Genomic DNA, 19220 nt, shown 5'->3' on the forward strand with positions numbered 1-19220 from the left:
CAAATTTGTAAAGATAAAACAAAAATCAAATATCCAAGAAAATAAAAGTTATATAGATTCAATTTCTATCAGCACGTGCGTAGCATACAATGTCAGACTTATTACCCATATTTTTGTTTCAGTAAAATCCCTCACAGATTCAGTTTATCCGACAGTGGCTCCAGTGTTGCGTTGGACGAAAGATCGTCACTTCCTCACTGTAGCGCTCGCGCTGCGGAAGTGTTTGAATGTGCCATTGATTGCGCGAGACCAGGCAGAGGCACCGCGCGATCCACGCTGCACGAGCTGATCGATAGGCCTCTGCATGCGGCATGTGTAAGTGAACACGACCGAGTTTTCATCATTAATGGTCTTTACGTATTATATAATATATACATATATATATTAAAGCGAGAGAGTTTTACAAGGCAATAGTTAGCAGCATGGATCAGAACGAGTGCGCACGCAAGATCATATACTAAGATATACACTTCTTGTAGGAATATAATGCTGCTTTCGGTGACTTAAAAAGTCTATACTTATTGCTTTAGGATTTGAAGTTTCGCGTGATGTTTTTGTTATTGTACCGGTGTTATTATAAAGGTTATTAATGCGGGTCGTGTCTGAGGTCTTCGAGCTGCATTGAAAGACAAGGCCTCAGACTGGTATGCAGGCGTGATGACCATGTGCATTGCTTTCTTCTTCATGCTTTGATGTCTTTATTTAATAATGAACAATAATAAGTCAAATATGGGTTAATCCATTTTAGTCAGACCCTTAATGCAGATTTCATGAATTGTTATTGAATCGAATAAACTACAATTTCTCAGTTCACAAAGTACCGGGTTATTAATAACTTTGCGTAGACTTAATGCGCAAAAAGTTATACAAGTTGAATATATTAAAAAACGAAACCGTTTAACACTTAAGTATAAATCGAAAGGTTAAATGATTTAAACATTCCCTAATAGAAGCAATTTTTATGCTGTTTTTTTATTTTAAAGTAGCAGACCGATTTTAGTACACACACACATGTAACAAAACAACACACACAAAAATAATTCTTCAATCTGAAATTGAGAACGAAACATACCTGGAAGCTATTTGAAATAATAATAACTATATATATATATATATATATATATATATATATATATATATATATATATATATATGTATATGTATATATATATCTATATATATATATATATATATATATATATGTATATATATGTATGTGTATATATATATATATATATATATATATATATATATATATATATATATATATATATATATGTATATGTACATTTATTTTTGTATCTGGATAGGCTTTCTCTGTTGTTATCACTGATTAACTTCAAGATGCACAGCATTCTTGCATCTTGTTGCATCTTTTTGGTTTAACCTTTCATAATACAAAATTTATCTCCAATCTTTGATATAGAGATTAAACTAAACACTGTTTTTCAGGTTTTAAACCGTTTGTGCTGGATGTGGAAACGGCTTTTAGCTTTTATGCATAGTCATAGGCATTGATATTGTGTTTCTCCATAACTTCTTATGCCCTCCACAATGTAGCAATGCGATGCATAATACGCAAGACCTTAGCACTGGACCAAATTGCTCTGCAGAAGTACAAAGTCCACATAGTAGAAAAAGTTGTTTTGTAGTCATAAGGTGTTGCAATCTTGTGATATGAGGAAGTAAGGTTTGAAGAAATAAGGAAGGAGAATCTAATTGTGTCTTTTGTGGTCTGTGCGTAGGATGGAGTGGCAGCCGGATGAACAAGGCCTCCAGCAGGTCCTGCATCTCCTGAAAGACTCGCAGTCTCCAAACACCACCACACAGAGAGCTGTGCAGGAGGTATCCTCAGCTACACAGCACAATATTTACTGCCACTTACAGAACTTAAGGGATTTGTGATGTACGGGAGGTGACCATACTGATATTGAGAATCAGTAGCTTTATTATTACAGATAACAGTCTGACAAAGATGTATTGAATGGAAATCCTGATATCATTATGTAGCTTTAAAGAAAAAATATTTAATCTGCTTTACCAAAGAAGCATCAATGTACATATTGAACTGCGACTATTCACGTACAGTCACTTACTTACCATTATTAGTACAGTACAGTAACCATGTGCTAATGTCATCTGTCTTAATTCTCTTTCATTCAAACTCTCAGAAACTGGAGCAGCTGAACCAGTTTCCTGATTTCAACAACTATCTTATCTTTGTCCTGACGAGGCTGAAAACTGAAGGTGGGTGTCTGGGTAATTGTTTTTGCGTAAAGCTTATTGCATTTGCTCCATGAGGGTTCTAGACAGTCTTTAGGTATGAATTTGATTAGTTTCTTCACGCTCTACAGATGAGCCCACTCGATCTCTCAGCGGTCTGATACTGAAGAACAACGTGAAGGTTCACTATCAGAACTTCCCTCCTGCGGTTGCACACTTCATCAAGCAGGAATGTTTAAACAACATCGGAGACCCTTCCCCTCTCATCCGCGCCACGATCGGTGAGTATTTCCTGGCTCTAAATGAGGTGGAGGTGGTACCATCCCGATCATGTGCACACGTTATACCCACCCTTCATCTGCCTGAAACAAACACTTTTTACACGCAATTAATTTTAGCTGTTCAGATAATTAGATGATGGAAGAAAATCACAATGTCAAGTGAAATTTTAACAAAACAAACCTGTTAAACATTTAATGCTACATAAGGGGCCCTTTGCAGTGTAGGTGAAGATAAACATAACATGAAACTGAAAATCTTCATCCACGCCTGGTCCACAAATCCTATGTTCACTTATAATAAAGTGCCTCTATAGAAGAAAAAAAATTCTTACAGTCTTAGGCAAATTCTTCTGATCGAATACATAAAGAAAATTATTCACAGTAGGGTAACTGGTGCATTAGCTCTAACATTAGCATTAAGCTACATAAGAGTATTTATAAAATTAATACCATGCTTTCACTCATTTCACTTCAAACCACTATCAAGTGTTTGTAACTAATTCTGAATGCAATCTAATGTGGATTCTGATCATATCCAACTTAGGTCTGTCCCAAAAAAAATTGTAATTTCAAATATTTGTCAAATAAAATACAAAAAATTCAAATGCAAAAAACCTTGCATTTGAATTTTTGTTCTGCGTCAGCCGTGAGGCAGCTTTATCAGTTGTGCATGAAATGTGAAGACGATGTAAGTGTCATTGCATTTTAATGCTTTTGTTACCCTATCCGGGTGAGCCCACTATATGTGGCACTGCTACGTCGTCCACACAGAACGCATATGTATCTAGAGGGACATCTATCAACGTTGCACTCGTGTTTCGCTAATGAGAGCGGCATGTTTAGTAAGCGATGTAAAATTAATGTAAGTTCAACTTATTGAAAATCTGAATACAATTCTATTAATTTTCTATTAACATTCTATTAATTATTTTATATTTAAGTAGAACATTTAAAAAAGGAGCTACTGCTTGTCAGATTGCATAAATTAGTGGAAAATGAATAGAAATGATTGTGTAAAGAAATATAAAAATATGTGAAGAGATTACAGTGCTCCAGACTGCGTCCATTTTTTCTGTCGACGTGACTATTTTTTGTGAGAGGTCGCACTGGTGTGACCACCACGTTACCCAACTCAGAAGCTCTGCCATTTCTGTTGCATTTGAGAAACATCAAACGGCAAACGAAAGCGAAACTAAACCGTGCTACGTTTCAGCTGCGCAGCACGGACTGTTTATCAGTTCGGACTGTGATGCAAACAAACCAGTCTGAGCTCAGAACAGCTTCACTCGGGAGCCAAAGTTGATTTCACATCACTGTTACTGCACAGATGTACCAGTGCTGTGAGATCCAGTGAAAAGCGTTTTTATGTTAAATCACTATTATAAAATATAAAATCATCAAGAAATTTGATTTTGTCAGAGTTGTACACTTTTTTTTTTTTTTGTGTGTGTGTGTATGAAGTAAGAAAAGTCACAAACTTTTTTTAAATTTGCTACTAAATCACACAGTCACTGAAGTGGGTCAGTATCATATGCTAGAAAAATAATGGTACATTTAATAAGAGTGGAATATATATATATATGTATATGTATTTATATATATTCTGTAAACAAAAAGTAGATTTTGCACCTGTTACTGTTGTTAAAAGTACATTTTGTATGCATCTTAACTAAAGCATTGTGCTTTTGTCAGAGCTGTATAAAAAATAAACAACAAATGAACATGAAATATTACTAGTAACTGCACTTATTAATGCAAAACAATAGTAATTTTATGATTAAGTTACCTTTATTTGGAATACCCCCAGCTCTGGTGCCTCCATCTGTAGAACTTCATGGTGCTGGAGCCACTGCTCTCAAATAATAGTCTGGAGCCCTGTATCCGTAAATAAAGAGATCAGTATTCCTACAAATATGCACACTTTGTTTGGACTAAAAGCCCTAATGGACATGGTTCACTCATGCTTGCATTTGACTGTCTGTCTGAGTTTTCTCAAAAGCCAGAGGCGACGCAGTGTAGGAAAAACAAGTGCAAATCGAGCAATTTTATATTTGCAGTCAATATGAGGAAATGTGCTAATTCCTGTCTCTCAGGTATCCTCATCACAACGATTTCCACCAAAGGGGAGCTGCAGACGTGGCCAGAGTTACTGCCTCAGCTGTGCAACATGCTCAGTTCAGAGGACTACAACATCTGTGAGGTCCGTGCATTTCCTCTGTGCTCTTCATAGCTGCCTTTGTCCTCTCACTCATTTATCCTGCTTTTCCCATTCTATTTTGTGCACATTTTCATATGCAAAAATGTGTTTGGAAATGATTCAAGATGCAGACAAAGTGGCAGTGACGCTTTGTTTCACATCTAGAGATGTTCCCGAGTTGTGTGGCTCTCAATCTTAGTTTCTCATTCGCGCGCAGGGCTCGTTTGGAGCTTTACAGAAGATCTGCGAGGACTCGTCTGAGCTCCTGGACAGTGACGCTCTCAACCGACCCCTCAACATCATGATCCCCAAGTTCCTGCAGTTCTTCAAACACTGCAGCCCCAAGATCAGGTCGGTCTGAGAGAGAGCGGACGGATGGAGTTATTTCTCATATGTTGCATCAAGTGGTTCTGGAAGCTTATGGTTGTTCGTGTGTGTCTTTAGGTCTCATGCTGTTGCCTGTGTGAACCAGTTTATCATCGGAAGAGCACAAGCCCTGATGGACAACATCGACACCTTTATTGAGGTACCTCGATGGAGTGAATAAGTAAATTGCATAGCACCTCATTTAAATATCAGATGTGAACTTGTGGGTCAAGTGGTCAGTCACATGATTGTCATCTGTAAAAAACAAAAAAAAGTTACTTTTTGTGTAAAAATATCCTATTATTTGATAAATCTTTTTAAAAATAAAATCTTAATTAAAATGTTCATTTTTTTTTTTTAAATGTGAGACAAACTCTTAATTACAATGGGGTAAACTAAAGCTTTTTTTTTTTTAAATTAAGTTAACTCTTTTGAAGAGTTTATTTTAATTGAGTTTACAGTGTTTTTAGCTAAAATAAATAGTAAAAACCTGATATTATTTAGCCATGAAAATTTCTCACCATAAAACACAAACAAATGTAGGGTCATTGTTTGACTGTTACTTTCGAATATTGATATTCGTTTTTATTATTGGTATATTATAAATATTTACATTTTTTGCACACCATAATAGTTTATTTAAAAATGTATTTTTTTCTAGTTGAGTCACACAATCTTTGTTTTTATCATTAAATAGTTGAGTTGTTTTCACATTGATGTGGGAGAAAAACGCAGACTATGTATTCGGGCTATAATAAAATCACTGACCAGTCCCTTTAAAATTAGCTTGGAAAATATTCAGAATTTTGAATTTAATGCTATAAATATTAAAACTAAAAGCTATTCCATATAATAACAGTGGCCCATTTCAAAAGTTAACTTGAGAACTTGAGCATTTCAGTAATAACTGTCCATAATTAAAATGATTCCACATTACCATGAATTGCAGCAGTTGCTGTACATGTCTTGGCAGTGGTCAAAAAGCAATTTACAAATCTTTTGGATTAACCCCATCTTGTAAACTCACAGATATGAAATTAAATTACTCGCACATTGCAATTAAATGCGTTACAACCTTGGTATAAAAAAAACAAAAAAACAGTAGGTATTTTGGCTGGGACTTTTTACACTGGTGCTGGGAGTAAAACACCAACCTTCTGGATTCGGATGGCAATAAAATCACAGACTAGCCCCTGTAAATGTTTTCCTTACCTCAGCTCCCATCGAGAAACCTTTGCTGTCCAAATATGGCTTTGTTGTAACTGCAGTATTTGAATCTGTTTTCTGCCTTGGCTGTTTTCCAGAGTCTGTTTGTGCTGGCCGCAGATGAGGAGTCAGAGGTGCGGAAGAACGTGTGCAGGGCTCTGGTCATGCTGCTGGAGGTGCGAGTGGACCGACTCATCCCTCACATGCGCAGTATCGTAGAGGTGAGGTGAACCGGGTCTTGCTGACCCAGAAGTGGTGTAGATCTAGACTAGTCAGAGATGCTGATGAGGTTAACTGTTTCTGTAGTACATGCTGCAGCGCACACAGGACCCGGATGAGAATGTGGCTCTGGAGGCCTGTGAGTTCTGGCTTACGCTGGCCGAGCAGCCCATCTGTAAGGACGTCCTGTCTGGACATCTTGCACAGTAAGTGACCTTTCCCTTTTCTCATAGAAGTCCCATCAAAAGTGCATTTGCTTCAGTTGACAAACATGCACAGTCCCAAACCCGTCACTAGCAACCATCCTGAAGTGTGACGTGATATGCAGAAGCCAGGGCTACAAGCTGAAGTTATTTTCATGTAGGGTTGTGACGTGGAGGAAATATTTCCCTCTGGTTAATCGACATGTGACACACCAGTAATACCGGTATCACCTGGGGGTGGGGTTCTCCTGGGGGGTTTCTCTGCTTTTCCTCACTTTCTTTCGCTTTTTAAATGGCTTATAAATGCCTGCGAGCGTCAATTGCTTGAAGGGATACAACAAACCGGTAAAACGACAAACACAGTTATATTAGGTAAACTCTTGTTATTAAACCGAATACAAATACACCATGCTATAGGCCAAACAAAATAAATAATTTACACAAATAAATATATATAGAAAATATATATAGAAAAAAACATAATTAGCAAGCACTGTGGAACCAAATAAATAAGAAGCGAATGTAAAAAAAAAAAAAAAAAAACTTTGGCAAAAGTCAACAGGCTTTTCAAAGTCCAAAATATTGCCAAACAGCTTTGTGCTTTTTCACGTTCTCTGGAAATTTTTTTTTTTTTTTAATTCTTTAAACTATTATTCATTTATGTAACTTTATTCTACTGTATTTCTTAGGGATGCAATGATTCACCACGAACCGGTTGAAGATTTTTAAAATGTGGTCGATTTCAAAATCGATTCTCAAAGGCCACGAATAGATTTTTTTTCCATATTTCCGCAAACATTGAACGTAAGATTAACCTTAATCTAATTACTAGTCTTCTCCAGTAGATGTCACTCTCTTATTTGCCTTGTGCGATGTTACCAAGGAGCGAGAGGCAAACCTGTCATTCATTCATTTATTAATTGAGTTGAATCGAGAATCGAGTATGAAAAATCGAATCGAAATTGAATCAATTTAAGAGCTTGTGAATCGAATCGATCTGGAACATCTGAATCGATACCCAGCCCTACGTTCAAATCGGTTTAGATGTTAAATGAATCGGGTTAAATTTGCCGCCGGAGTTCATCTGAATAGATCTCTGAAGGGAACTGACTGTCTTTAGAAAAGATCTTTATCTTGTCTCTGTAATACATATTAATGTAGTGTTCATAGTTGCGCTTCTTTGTTTACGGCGGTAACCAATGAAACGCTGTATCACTGCTGTTCTACGAGCGCCACCTGCTGTCAGAGAGTGAATCTGCGTCTCATTCAGTTCGTCTGCTGTTTCGGTTTTGTGCAGATGTTTTATGTAGCGTAGTTTCACCAAACTAAAGTCAGCACATTCTGTTTTTGTTTTAAAATTTCAAATGATACAATCTAAATTAAATTAAAAAAACTGCTCATGATGCATGTATTCAGCATCTTTGTTTGGATTGTGATTCAAATCCAGTGGTTGCCTCCAATTTTGAATGGAAAGAGCACAGACAAAGCCTTTGGTTAAATGAAAAGATTTGTCTTATTTGATTAAATGTGTGGTTTGTTAAAAAAAAAAAAAAATGTTTTCTTATTTGACATTTGTTTCACAAAGAAATTTTTCGCTCAAATGTCAGAGACACTCTAATTATTCGTTTAATCCTCCAATGACTGCATCACATCCATCTATACTTTCAATTATTCTGATGTCCAGTTTTAACCTCCTGTCTTTAATCTGTTAGACTGGTTCCTGTTCTGGTGAACGGGATGAAGTACTCGGAGATTGACATCATTTTGTTAAAGGTTAGTTACTTTACTTCACTTCACAAGAACTTCTACAGCAGCATGGCCTCGGGTGTGAAGATATCATTATCCCTGATTTCTCCATGATTTTCAAGTATTCATACTGTCTGACCCAAGGCCTTTGACTCAGTCATTGCTGTCCAGCTTTGAGAGTTGTCTCATCACGCTGACCTTCTGCTTCCTGTGTAGGGTGATGTGGAGGAAGACGAGGCCGTGCCGGACAATGAGCAGGACATAAAGCCACGCTTTCACAAGTCTCGTACAGTCACCCTTCGGCACGAGGGTGATGAAGGCGAGGAAGGAGAGGAGAGTGATGAGGATGATGACGATGACGATGACAGTCTGTCCGACTGGAATCTACGTAAGTGTCTTGTATAGGGCCCTATGATTTCCGTGATGTGGAATTGCGTAATCCAGTCATAAAATTGAAGCTTACTGTATAACATGGAGTGTCACGGAATTTCTCTGAGAGAACGTCATAAGCATTTTACAGTTTCATTTGAGTAAAACTAACGTCATATCATATACAGAACTTCAAAATAAAAGTTTGGTTTAACTTTAAGACATTGTGACAGAAATATATTACTATGTTCACTAGAATGTACGTAATACTACTAACACTACTAATAAAATTAAAAAATTTACATTAAGCAATAATTGCACAATAATTCTTCCATGTTTTAATTTTGATAGTAAATCCCCTTAATTTTCATTACCTAAAAAATAAATGTTTCATGCCTTTTATTTGATGATTAGAAAAATTTTAATTCAAAATTCATAAGGTTATTGTAACAATAAGTGTTAATAAATTAAGTTGTTTTATGCATTTAAAAAATTTGACATGCTAGAAAAACTGCATTTAATACATTTAATGGTAATAAAATAAGGTGAGAACAAATAAAAAATTTCATAGGGCCCTAAACATGTAATTTTTGTTGCATTTTTAATCAGTTGATATTAGTGTATTCGTTTCATGATTTTAATTAAACATGTTTTTGGATTAATAAAAATAGATTTTTTTTAACATTTAAAATTGAGTCCAGTAAAATTGAAACCGAAATAAACAATCAAGAAATTTTAACAAAAAAAAAAAAAAACAGAATATGGAAAAATATGAAGTGGATTTCATAGGGCCCTACTTATGAGGAACCAGCCTGATGCTGGTGAAATGTTGCCTGTTTTTGTAAGCCGATATCAAGGTTTGCTCACGTACTTGGTGTTTTCAGTGGAGATGATTACACACAGTGTCATGAATGTCAGTGATGTTCAAGTATTCATACTGTCTGATCCACAAAAAGCTTTCAAAGCTTGCAGTTCCAGGGGTGCATGAAGAAACATCTAATCCTATGTGCTACATGTGCATTTTTTCTGCAGGTAAGTGTTCAGCGGCTGCTCTTGATGTCCTGGCAAACGTGTTTCGGGATGAGTTGCTGCCACACCTGCTTCCAGTGCTGAAGGAGCTGCTGTTCCACCCGGACTGGGTGGTTAAAGAGTCTGGCATCCTGGTGCTGGGAGCCATCGCTGAAGGTATGGGAATGAACCTGCTAAATCTGCCCTTTGTTCTGATTTGGATGCAACAATCTGCACTCTGTGTGCGGCCTACTATTGAAGACTTATGCAATAATTGATGTTTTTAACTGCAGTATGCAACATTGCAAAATCATGTGACGGTCCGTTTTTAATTTAATTCTATTTTTTTATGCAGTTTAATAAAAAGTCACTTGTAAAAATATAAATTGGTGTTCCATTAAGGCTGGTATATTGTATTTTTTTTTCATTTACGTTTATGCATTTAGCAGACGCTTTTATCCAAAGTTACTTGCTGTGATTTCAGGCTATTCATTTTTTTTTTTTTTTACCAGTATGTGTGTTCCCTGGGAATTGAATCGTGACCTTTTGCACTGCTAAAATAATGCTCTACTACTGAGCCACAGGGACATTTAAAAACAATAGAAAAAAACGTCATGAAGAAAAATCATGGAGACAAAATGCAAATTAAGTTTAAGTCTCATGCTCAATTAGAACTGCATTTATTTGTCTAAAATGATACAGCAAACAACCAGTGATGCTGTGAAATATTATTCTAATTCAAAATAGCATTTTTTTTCATCTGTATTTTCAATTATCATTTATTCCTGTGATCAAAGCTGTATTTTCAGCATCATTCCTCCAGTCTTCAGTGTCACATGATCCTTCAGAGATCATTCTGATATAATGATGTGGAGCTCAGAAAACAGTTCTTATCTTTGTTGAAAACCAATGTTTGTCTGGGAAATGACCTTTCTGAGCGCCTCCTCTCTCTTGTCGTCAGGCTGTATGCAGGACATGGTTCTGTACCTGCCGGAGTTGATTCCTCACCTGATCCAGTGTCTGAGTGATAAGAAAGCACTGGTCCGCTCCATCGCCTGCTGGACTCTGAGCCGCTATGCACACTGGGTGGTCAGCCAGCCGCCGGACTCCTATCTCAAACCCCTCATGACCGAGCTGCTCAAACGAATCCTCGACAGCAACAAGAGGGTTCAAGAGGCGGCCTGCAGGTGTGTTTAACCTTCAGTCCTAAATAACTGATCTTAACGTGCCGGTCTGACCACGTATGACACTTGCAGCCTTTAACTGGTAAACTGGAGATATTTTGATACATTTTAGTGTTAGTTAACTAAAATCAATAACTGAAACAATGCTTCAATAAAATATATTAGATTAACGTCAGCTATAACTGATTTCACCATGATGCCATGGCATCATTTCTAATTGTGTTTTTTTTAAGACTACCACAGTGACTAAAGCAAATAAAAGCTAAATAGAAAAATGAACAAAAATGACAAGATCGCATAAGAATTCGTTAAACTGAAAATGTAAAGGCTAAATATTGTATTAGTATATAAATGCTTACGTAACAGTTGAGCTAAGGTGGTTTACAATGGTTTAGCAGTTTCACATTGGTTTAACTGATTAGTCTATAAAGTGCCTAAAATCCCTCTTAAACACAAACCAGCTAACCACTATAGATTGATTTGGGGTTGCTTCCCTGCTGAGATAACATGTTAAACCAGTCGTCTTTCAGTCTGGATGGTGTTTCAGAAGACATGTTGAGTTAATCCTTGGGTTTTTCCTTTTATCAGTGCGTTTGCGACTCTGGAAGAGGAGGCCTGTACAGAGCTGGTGCCCTACTTGAGCTTCATTCTGGACACACTGGTGTTTGCCTTCAGCAAGTACCAGCACAAGAACCTGTTGATCCTCTACGACGCCATCGGGACCCTCGCTGACTCTGTCGGACACCATCTTAACCAGCCGGTGAGATCACCGTGGCTTTGAGGTTTTTTTTTTTTTTAGAGATGAAAATGCTCAAGGAGCATAAATAAATATGACCGTTTGGTATCACAGGAATACATCCAGAAGCTCATGCCCCCTCTTATTCAGAAGTGGAATGAGTTAAAAGATGAAGACAAGGATCTGTTCCCTTTGCTGGAGGTAAACTAGTTCTGCCAATTCTGTGATACTCCTACTTCAAAAACTGGAGTGTCTTAAGGAATTGGTTACTCTGTCTTGTTTCAGTGCCTGTCTTCGGTGGCCACAGCACTACAGAGCGGCTTCCTGCCCTACTGTGAACCAGTTTACCAGCGCTGCGTCACCCTGGTGCAGAAGAACCTCGCTCAAGCCATGGTCAGTGCAGGATGATCCGCTAACAGTGTGTAGTCATTTTGATTCATTCTCCAGATCTTGATGTCTTCTTTCTGTTCTTGTTGCAGATGTATAACCAGCACCCTGACCAGTACGAGGCCCCTGATAAAGACTTCATGATCGTGGCCCTTGATCTGCTCAGCGGTCTGGCCGAGGGACTCGGAGCTCATGTAGAACAGCTGGTCACACGCAGCAACATCATGACCCTGCTCTTCCAGTGCATGCAGGCATGGTTAAATTAAATTAAATTAAATCAACACATTTTAAATTGTATATGTATTTAAAAAAAAAAAAGTGTGTGTATATGTATAAATGCATTTTTTTGCATTTGCATTTGATGCTGAACATCTATGTGTGTGCTGTATGAGCAAGGCCTAAAAGCTTTATTTCTTCTATGATTAAAGGACACCATGCCGGAAGTGCGTCAGAGTTCGTTCGCTCTGCTGGGAGACCTGACTAAGGCGTGTTTTCTTCACGTGAAGCCCTGCATTGGTGAGCTGTGACCTTTGACTCCTCCTGAGTGAAGGCTGAGACGCGTGGAGAGCTGCTTTCTCATGCTAGCTGTTGCTTCTGTGTGTGTTGTGCTGGTCAGTTTGTCATTGGTGTCCGTTTACCCTCTCTAGCTGAGCTCATGCCTGTCCTGGGACTCAACCTCAACCCAGAGTTCATATCTGTGTGTAACAATGCCACATGGGCAATCGGAGAGATCGCCATGCAGATGGGTGGGTGTTTATGCACTCTCATAGATGTATATTGAGTACGGCGCAGTTATTTGCATATCTGATATCTGTCCCGTGTAATTTTGGGCTTTTATGTGTCTGGTGTTTTCCCAGGTATGGAGATGCAGCCATTTGTGGCCTTGGTTCTCAATAACCTTGTGGAGATCATCAACAGACCAAATACACCCAAAACTCTGCTGGAGAACACGGGTAAATTATCTGTGTGAAGTGTTCTGATTTCTGGAGCTTTGACTGCAGCTAATGTTTTTAGCTTGAGATTTTGAAACACACTCATGTCCCTTTTTTGTACTTGTTAAATTTTTTTGGTGAAACAGCCATTACGATTGGTCGGCTTGGATATGTGTGTCCACAGGAAGTTGCCCCCATGTTGCCACAGTTCATTCGCCCCTGGTGAGATGTTGAATACACCATTGCATGCCTCTTATGTGTGAGCTAGTTCTGGTTTAATACAATTCAAACTACAGAGGGTGGGATGCACCAATAAGGATTCATCTTAAATCTGGAATAAACCTAGGTTTATCTAATAATTCTGTTGCACCAATATTTAAACTGTTTAAAAATAAGCAAGTTTACATTTAAACCATAATGCAGTACTCCATTAATTGATAATATAAACATTAATGTTTTCATTGCCTGCTTGATCAGCCGTGTAATCCAGTGGTCTCTCTGTGTAGCGGTTTATAAATATACCTGACAATTTACAAGTTTCCTTTATCAATAAGTTACTTTTGTCAGAGACTGTTTGCTAGTCAATAAAGAATAATATAGACATTGTAGCCGTTTAATTAAAATGGCGAATCCTTAAATTAATTTTAGAAGGTTTTAATCCTAATTCCTGTTTGTTTATCTGTTTAAAATTAAAGGGTTAGTTCACCCAAATAGCAAAATTATGTCATTAAAAACTCACCCTCGTGTCGTTCCAAACCCCTGAGACCTCCATTTATCTTCACAACACAGTTTAAGATATTTTAGATTTAGTCTGAGAGCTCTCAGTCCCTCCATTGAAGCTGTGTGTACGGTATACTGTCCATGTCCAGAAAGGTAAGAAAAACATCTTCAAAGTAGTTCATGTGACATCAGAGGTTCAGTTAGAATATTCTGAAGCATCGAAAATACATTTTGCTCATAAAATAGCAAAAACTACGACTTTATTCATCATCGTCTTCTCTTCCATGTCTGTTGTGAGATTTCAAAACAAAGCAGTTTGTAATATCCGGTTCGCGAACGAATCATTCGATGTAACCGGATCTTTTTGAACCAGTTCACCAAATCGAACTGAATCGTTTTATACGTTTCCCGTCTTTAATACGCATTAATCCACAAATTACTAAAGCTGTTAACATTTTTAATATGGCTGACACTCCCTCTGAGTTCAAACAAACCACTGTCCCAGAGTAATTCATGCACTCAAACAGTACACTGACTGAACTGCTGTGAAGAGAGAACTGAAGATGAACACAGAGGCTGAGGCAGATAATGAACAAAGGATTGACTCGTTCACGAGTCAAGAACCGGTTGCATCGGTGTTCGGATCACCAGTAGTTCTTTCAATAAACTGGTTGTAGAAAACGGTTCACTGGTTCTTTTGCGCTCAACGTAATGGCGTCATTGGCGATGATTGCCCTTGATTCAAGCCTTCGGTTTACCCGCGCTCATAACACTAGTACAGAATCAGTTCAGAATCAGTCACCAGGCGCTCTGTGTGTTGGTTTGCTTCACGCTGAATCACACATGCGCAGTATCATCAGCTCCTCGTTTCTCGAATCGGACTCGTCTGACAGAAACGGTTCTTGACTCGTGAACGAGTCAGTCTATTGTTCGTTATCTGGCTCGGCTCGGTGTTCATCACAGCAGTTCAGTCAGTGTACTGTTTGAGTGCATGCATTATTCCGGGATATTGGTTTGTTTGAACTCAGAGGGAGTGTCAGCCACATTAAAAAAGTTAACATCTTAAATCATTTGTGGATTAATGCGTATTAGAGATGCGAACCGTTTAAAACGATTCAGTTCGATTTGGTGAACTGAATGATTCGTTTGCGAACCTGATATCCAGAATGCTTTGTTTTGAACTTACAACAGACACGGAAGAGAAGACAATGATGAATAAAGTCGTAAAGTTTGCTATTGTTGGACCAAAATATATTTTCACTGCTTTAAAAACTGACCCTCTGATGTCACATGGACTACTTTGATGATGTTTTTCTTACCTTTCTGGTCATGGACAGTATACCGTACTGAGAGCTCTTGGACTAAATCTAAAATATCTTAAACTGTGTCCCGAAGATGAACGGAGGTCTTACGTGTTTGGAACGACATGAGGGTGAGTTATTAATGACATAATTTTGCTATTTGGGTGAACTAACCCTTAAAGTGATGCAATACAGCTTGATTTAAAATAAAACCCATATCAACATATCCTTGATTAGATCTAAACGTTGCTTAATTTATCCTTTTAGGTGCAACGCACAAAAAATCTACTAAACTTTCTAAACATACCTTTTTTTTTTTTTTTTACCTAGGTGCACATCACTTAGAAACATTCGGGACAATGAAGAGAAAGACTCTGCCTTCAGGGGCATTTGTGTAATGATTGGGGTAAATCCTGGAGGGGTTGTACAGGTGAGAGGATACAAGGGGGGGAAGTCATTCAAGAGCAAATCTGTTATCCAAATTAAAAACTGATTTATTATATATTTTTCATATTTATTTGATTTTATACATTTATTGGACACGCCAAAATCTATGTACCCAATCATTACAATAAAATCACACTAGATATGATGAACTGTAAGACATTCACAATGTAAAGTAAATTGATACATTTTAATTTAACTTCATTGAACTTTTAATTAATAATTTAATAGTTTGTAATTAAAAAGTGCATTTAATTTATAACCTTTATAATGTATAAATGGAATGACATATATACTATATAGCAAAATCAGTAAAAAAGCAATGTAAATATAATTTGTAATTTACTTTATGTACTTGCTACCCTAAAATAAACGATGATACAATTTATAATTAAAATCTAAATAATAAGTTGGGTTGTTAGACTAAAATTTCCATACTTTAACAAATATCTGAAATGTATTTATTTTTTCTCTCTACATTTTCTTATGTACTAACTACCATAAAATAGAAATATAGTTTATTAAATCTAAAACATAAACAATAAATCGAATTATTGAGCTGAAAGTTACAGTTTGGCTTCAATGGAACTTTTTTTGGATGCAGGACTTCATCTTTTTCTGTGACGCTGTGGCCTCTTGGGTGACTCCAAAAGATGATTTGAGAGACATGTTCTACAAGGTACACATGCTCTTCTGTAACGAACATCTTTGATTTAGATGGCTTCACAGCTGGTCAAGATAGAAGCACACACATCTGCTATGCTTCAGCAGAACTGATCCATTTCTCGTCTAGATTTTGCACGGCTTCAAGGATCAGGTCGGTGAGGATAACTGGCAGCAGTTCTCTGAACAGTTTCCTCCGCTGCTGAAGGAGAGGCTTTCGGGCTGCTATGGTGTGTAGACGCCACCCCAGCTGACATGGGAACCAACTATTAGGTGAGAATAACCCCAATGGTAAATTTAAAACATCAAACAAAAGCAGCTTTGGCCATGGTTTGAACACATTTTTTTTATTTGCAGGTCAAATGTACGGGAGGGTTACTGGGGAGCTCATCCATGTCTGTTTGTGGGAACTACCTGCTGTTAGAGCCAAAGACGTGTGACTGTTTGTCATCTGGAGCGATCCCGCTTCCTCCAGCTCTGCGAAAGAGGATTTGAAAGAGCGTTCATGTGAAATCAACCTTTTTTACGGTCACTGTTTGGCTTCTGACTCGCTCAGAATGGGAATGAATCGTGAAGCTCAGGGATCTTGATTTGGGAGGGAGGGATCGTTCAGGCGAGATTCACCAGCTGCTTATTGGACAAAAACGATGCCATTCAATAGTCCAGCCTTAGCCAAGCCTGGCTTCTCGGCTAGATGCCAAAAGCACACACACAACATCTGCTACAAGCGGCAGACTGTGCCTGAACAACATGTTTTCTTAAAGCTACAGGTCACCCAAAAATGAAAAGTTTCAAACTCATGTCAATCAAAACAAGTATATATCTTTAAGATGTTAAATGGCGCAATTGTTCTTTTACATACATGACAAAAAGTGCATTATAGTGCTGCTGATAGCACAATTTTAGGACATTTTTTTTTTTTGAGACTGGCTAAAATGTAGTTATTCACTAAAAGTCTCAGTATTATTTTGTGATGTACACAGCATAGGTTTTTCTTACAGATTCACTTCATGGAGAATTTTCATTTTTGGGTGTACCGTCACTTTAAAAGTTGTTCGTTTAACTGGTAATTTAATATGTTTATAGGGTTGGCTCATGAGCGAAGCATGCAATCATTATGACATAAGTACATATTTCTGCATTTTCTGCCTGCTTAATTACTTTCCACAACTCCAGATTACATCAAGCTATATTTTCATTCCATGAAGAAACTGCTTATTTCATTTATTGCTGATAATTCTGCTGCAGCCTGTAAAGAAACCATAATAGAATTGCTGATTTGCTGTTCACGTAATGCTTCCTCTTTTTGCTTAACTGAAACGTGCATAGCAGGAAGGGCACTGAGGTTTCTTGATAAAGTAATCCTTTTCCCAATTGATCGCTGTAGTCTGTATTTAAGCATTATTTTTATTCCTTTTGTGTTGCAAACATACTGTTAAGATTGATTTCAGAAAGCCTGCACCAAGAATTCACTGTAGAGATCGAGTTGTTTGCCTCTGCTGTTTTTAAAATGAATTCTAGGGAGTTAATAACTAAAATACTTTAGGAACTTTAGTTAGTGTTATTTATATGCACTTTCTCTTATAAGGACTGTCTTGTTCCCCTTCAAAGATGGGAATCTAGTGAAGTTATGAAGGCTGTTTTTGTACATGGTAATCTAATTAATTACCATGAGAGAAACAGCTTTTTCTTTAATGAACTTAAATTTAACATGGAGTATAATTTTAGCAAAGCAAACTAATCTGCGTTAATAGCATGTAATTTGGGAAGATTGTCCAGTCTCCAGGAGGGCAGTGTTAGTGAGTCCCGCTTAACTTAAAATAAAAAATGACATAAGAATAAACGCAATTTGAAGTACGTCATTCTATGTTGATGGGGCTTGGAATTTAGAAAAGGTTTCCCAGGTTTTTAGTTGTTTTGATCATGTTTTAACTGTTGTGCTTTTAAATGCCTGTTTAAGCAATATGCATGTTCATCCCTATCAATGGCAGTTGCATCTTAAGGTTTCTTCTCTCATCATTAAACACTAGCTCTGACAATCTCATTTTTAAAATCTATACATATTTGTAAGCTGCTCCACCATGTAGGGTTTTTAGTTTTTAACATTTTAGATGTATTTCACAGATTGGGTAAGCAACCCTGTTAGACATTTAATTCAAAAGAACAAGTTTAACCTTAAAAACAAAGGCAAAGTTGTGTAGTCTGATTATAAAATCATGCTGTATTTATAAATATTTGGAATTGGTTATCTAAAACTGTCAACTGAAAAAAACTCAGTTTCTAAATGATTAATGCACTGATGCATTTGTTCCTGTTACTGTAATAACAATATGCTGCCAAGCAGACCTGTGTTCAAACAAAACCCTATCCTTTTGTTTTAGTTTTTTTTTTTTACTTTTTGAATTTTATTTAAAATTGTTTTAAGTATTTTTGTTTAAGTGTTTAATATACTTTTGTTTAATATATTTTGTTTTGTGCACGTGCACAAAGATTTTTTTTAGACTTTAAAAGTTTTTCCTTTTGCTTTCTTTTTGTTTTAAAGAATTTTATTTGATTTAATTTAGACATTTTGCGATGGAGAAATGCATTTAGCTTATGATTTTCAGAAAGTCTGCTGAAGCATTATTAGGTTTTCCTCACCCTTCCCACTCCTCAGTTTGGATGTAGACTTGTTTTCAACTAATCACCTTTTTTTTTATTCTTTGAATGGAGAAATAAACATTTTCTGTCAAATTATAACAAAGTCTGGTCTCTGATTTTTTTTTTTTTCTTTAGCAGTCTACATGTTGACATCATCCCAATTGTCTAGACCGAAACGGGGTGGGATGTATAAAGTTTTGCACAAATCAATTAAAGGGATATTTCACCCAAAAATGAAAATTCTGTCATTTACTCACCCTTGTGTCGATCCAAACCTGTATGAGTTGTTTTCTTATGTTGAACACAAAAGAGATTTTGAAGATTGCTGGTAAATGAAAGAGTTGGTGGTTCCCATTTACTTCCATAGTATTTTTCCCCTTACTATAGAAACTGTT

The 19220-nt window shown here is 37.0% G+C and overlaps 1 protein-coding gene and 1 non-coding gene across 2 annotated transcripts; both read left to right on the top strand.

Moving 5' to 3' along the window:
• The first annotated feature begins 164 nt into the window (after positions 1–164).
• On the top strand, positions 165–18928 carry LOC127941443 (transportin-2). The gene is made up of 25 exons (XM_052536476.1): positions 165–315; positions 1746–1845; positions 2172–2247; positions 2355–2504; positions 4598–4704; positions 4919–5052; positions 5146–5227; positions 6372–6494; positions 6580–6698; positions 8408–8468; positions 8658–8829; positions 9843–9995; positions 10780–11005; positions 11591–11762; positions 11853–11939; positions 12024–12131; positions 12218–12376; positions 12554–12641; positions 12773–12871; positions 12983–13078; positions 13204–13279; positions 15409–15508; positions 16127–16201; positions 16316–16458; positions 16543–18928. The coding sequence occupies exons 1-24, from the start codon at positions 305–307 to the stop codon at positions 16421–16423; spliced, it is 2682 nt and encodes an 893-aa protein (XP_052392436.1). The 5' UTR covers positions 165–304; the 3' UTR covers positions 16424–16458; positions 16543–18928.
• LOC127966377 (small nucleolar RNA SNORD41) lies at positions 8517–8584 on the top strand. The gene has a single exon (XR_008155605.1). It is a non-coding gene; the product is annotated as a small nucleolar RNA SNORD41 (small nucleolar RNA).
• Positions 18929–19220: the final 292 nt, after the last annotated feature.

This window comes from Carassius gibelio, chromosome A3 (genome assembly GCF_023724105.1).
Source record: "Carassius gibelio isolate Cgi1373 ecotype wild population from Czech Republic chromosome A3, carGib1.2-hapl.c, whole genome shotgun sequence".
Taxonomy (NCBI): domain Eukaryota; kingdom Metazoa; phylum Chordata; class Actinopteri; order Cypriniformes; family Cyprinidae; genus Carassius; species Carassius gibelio.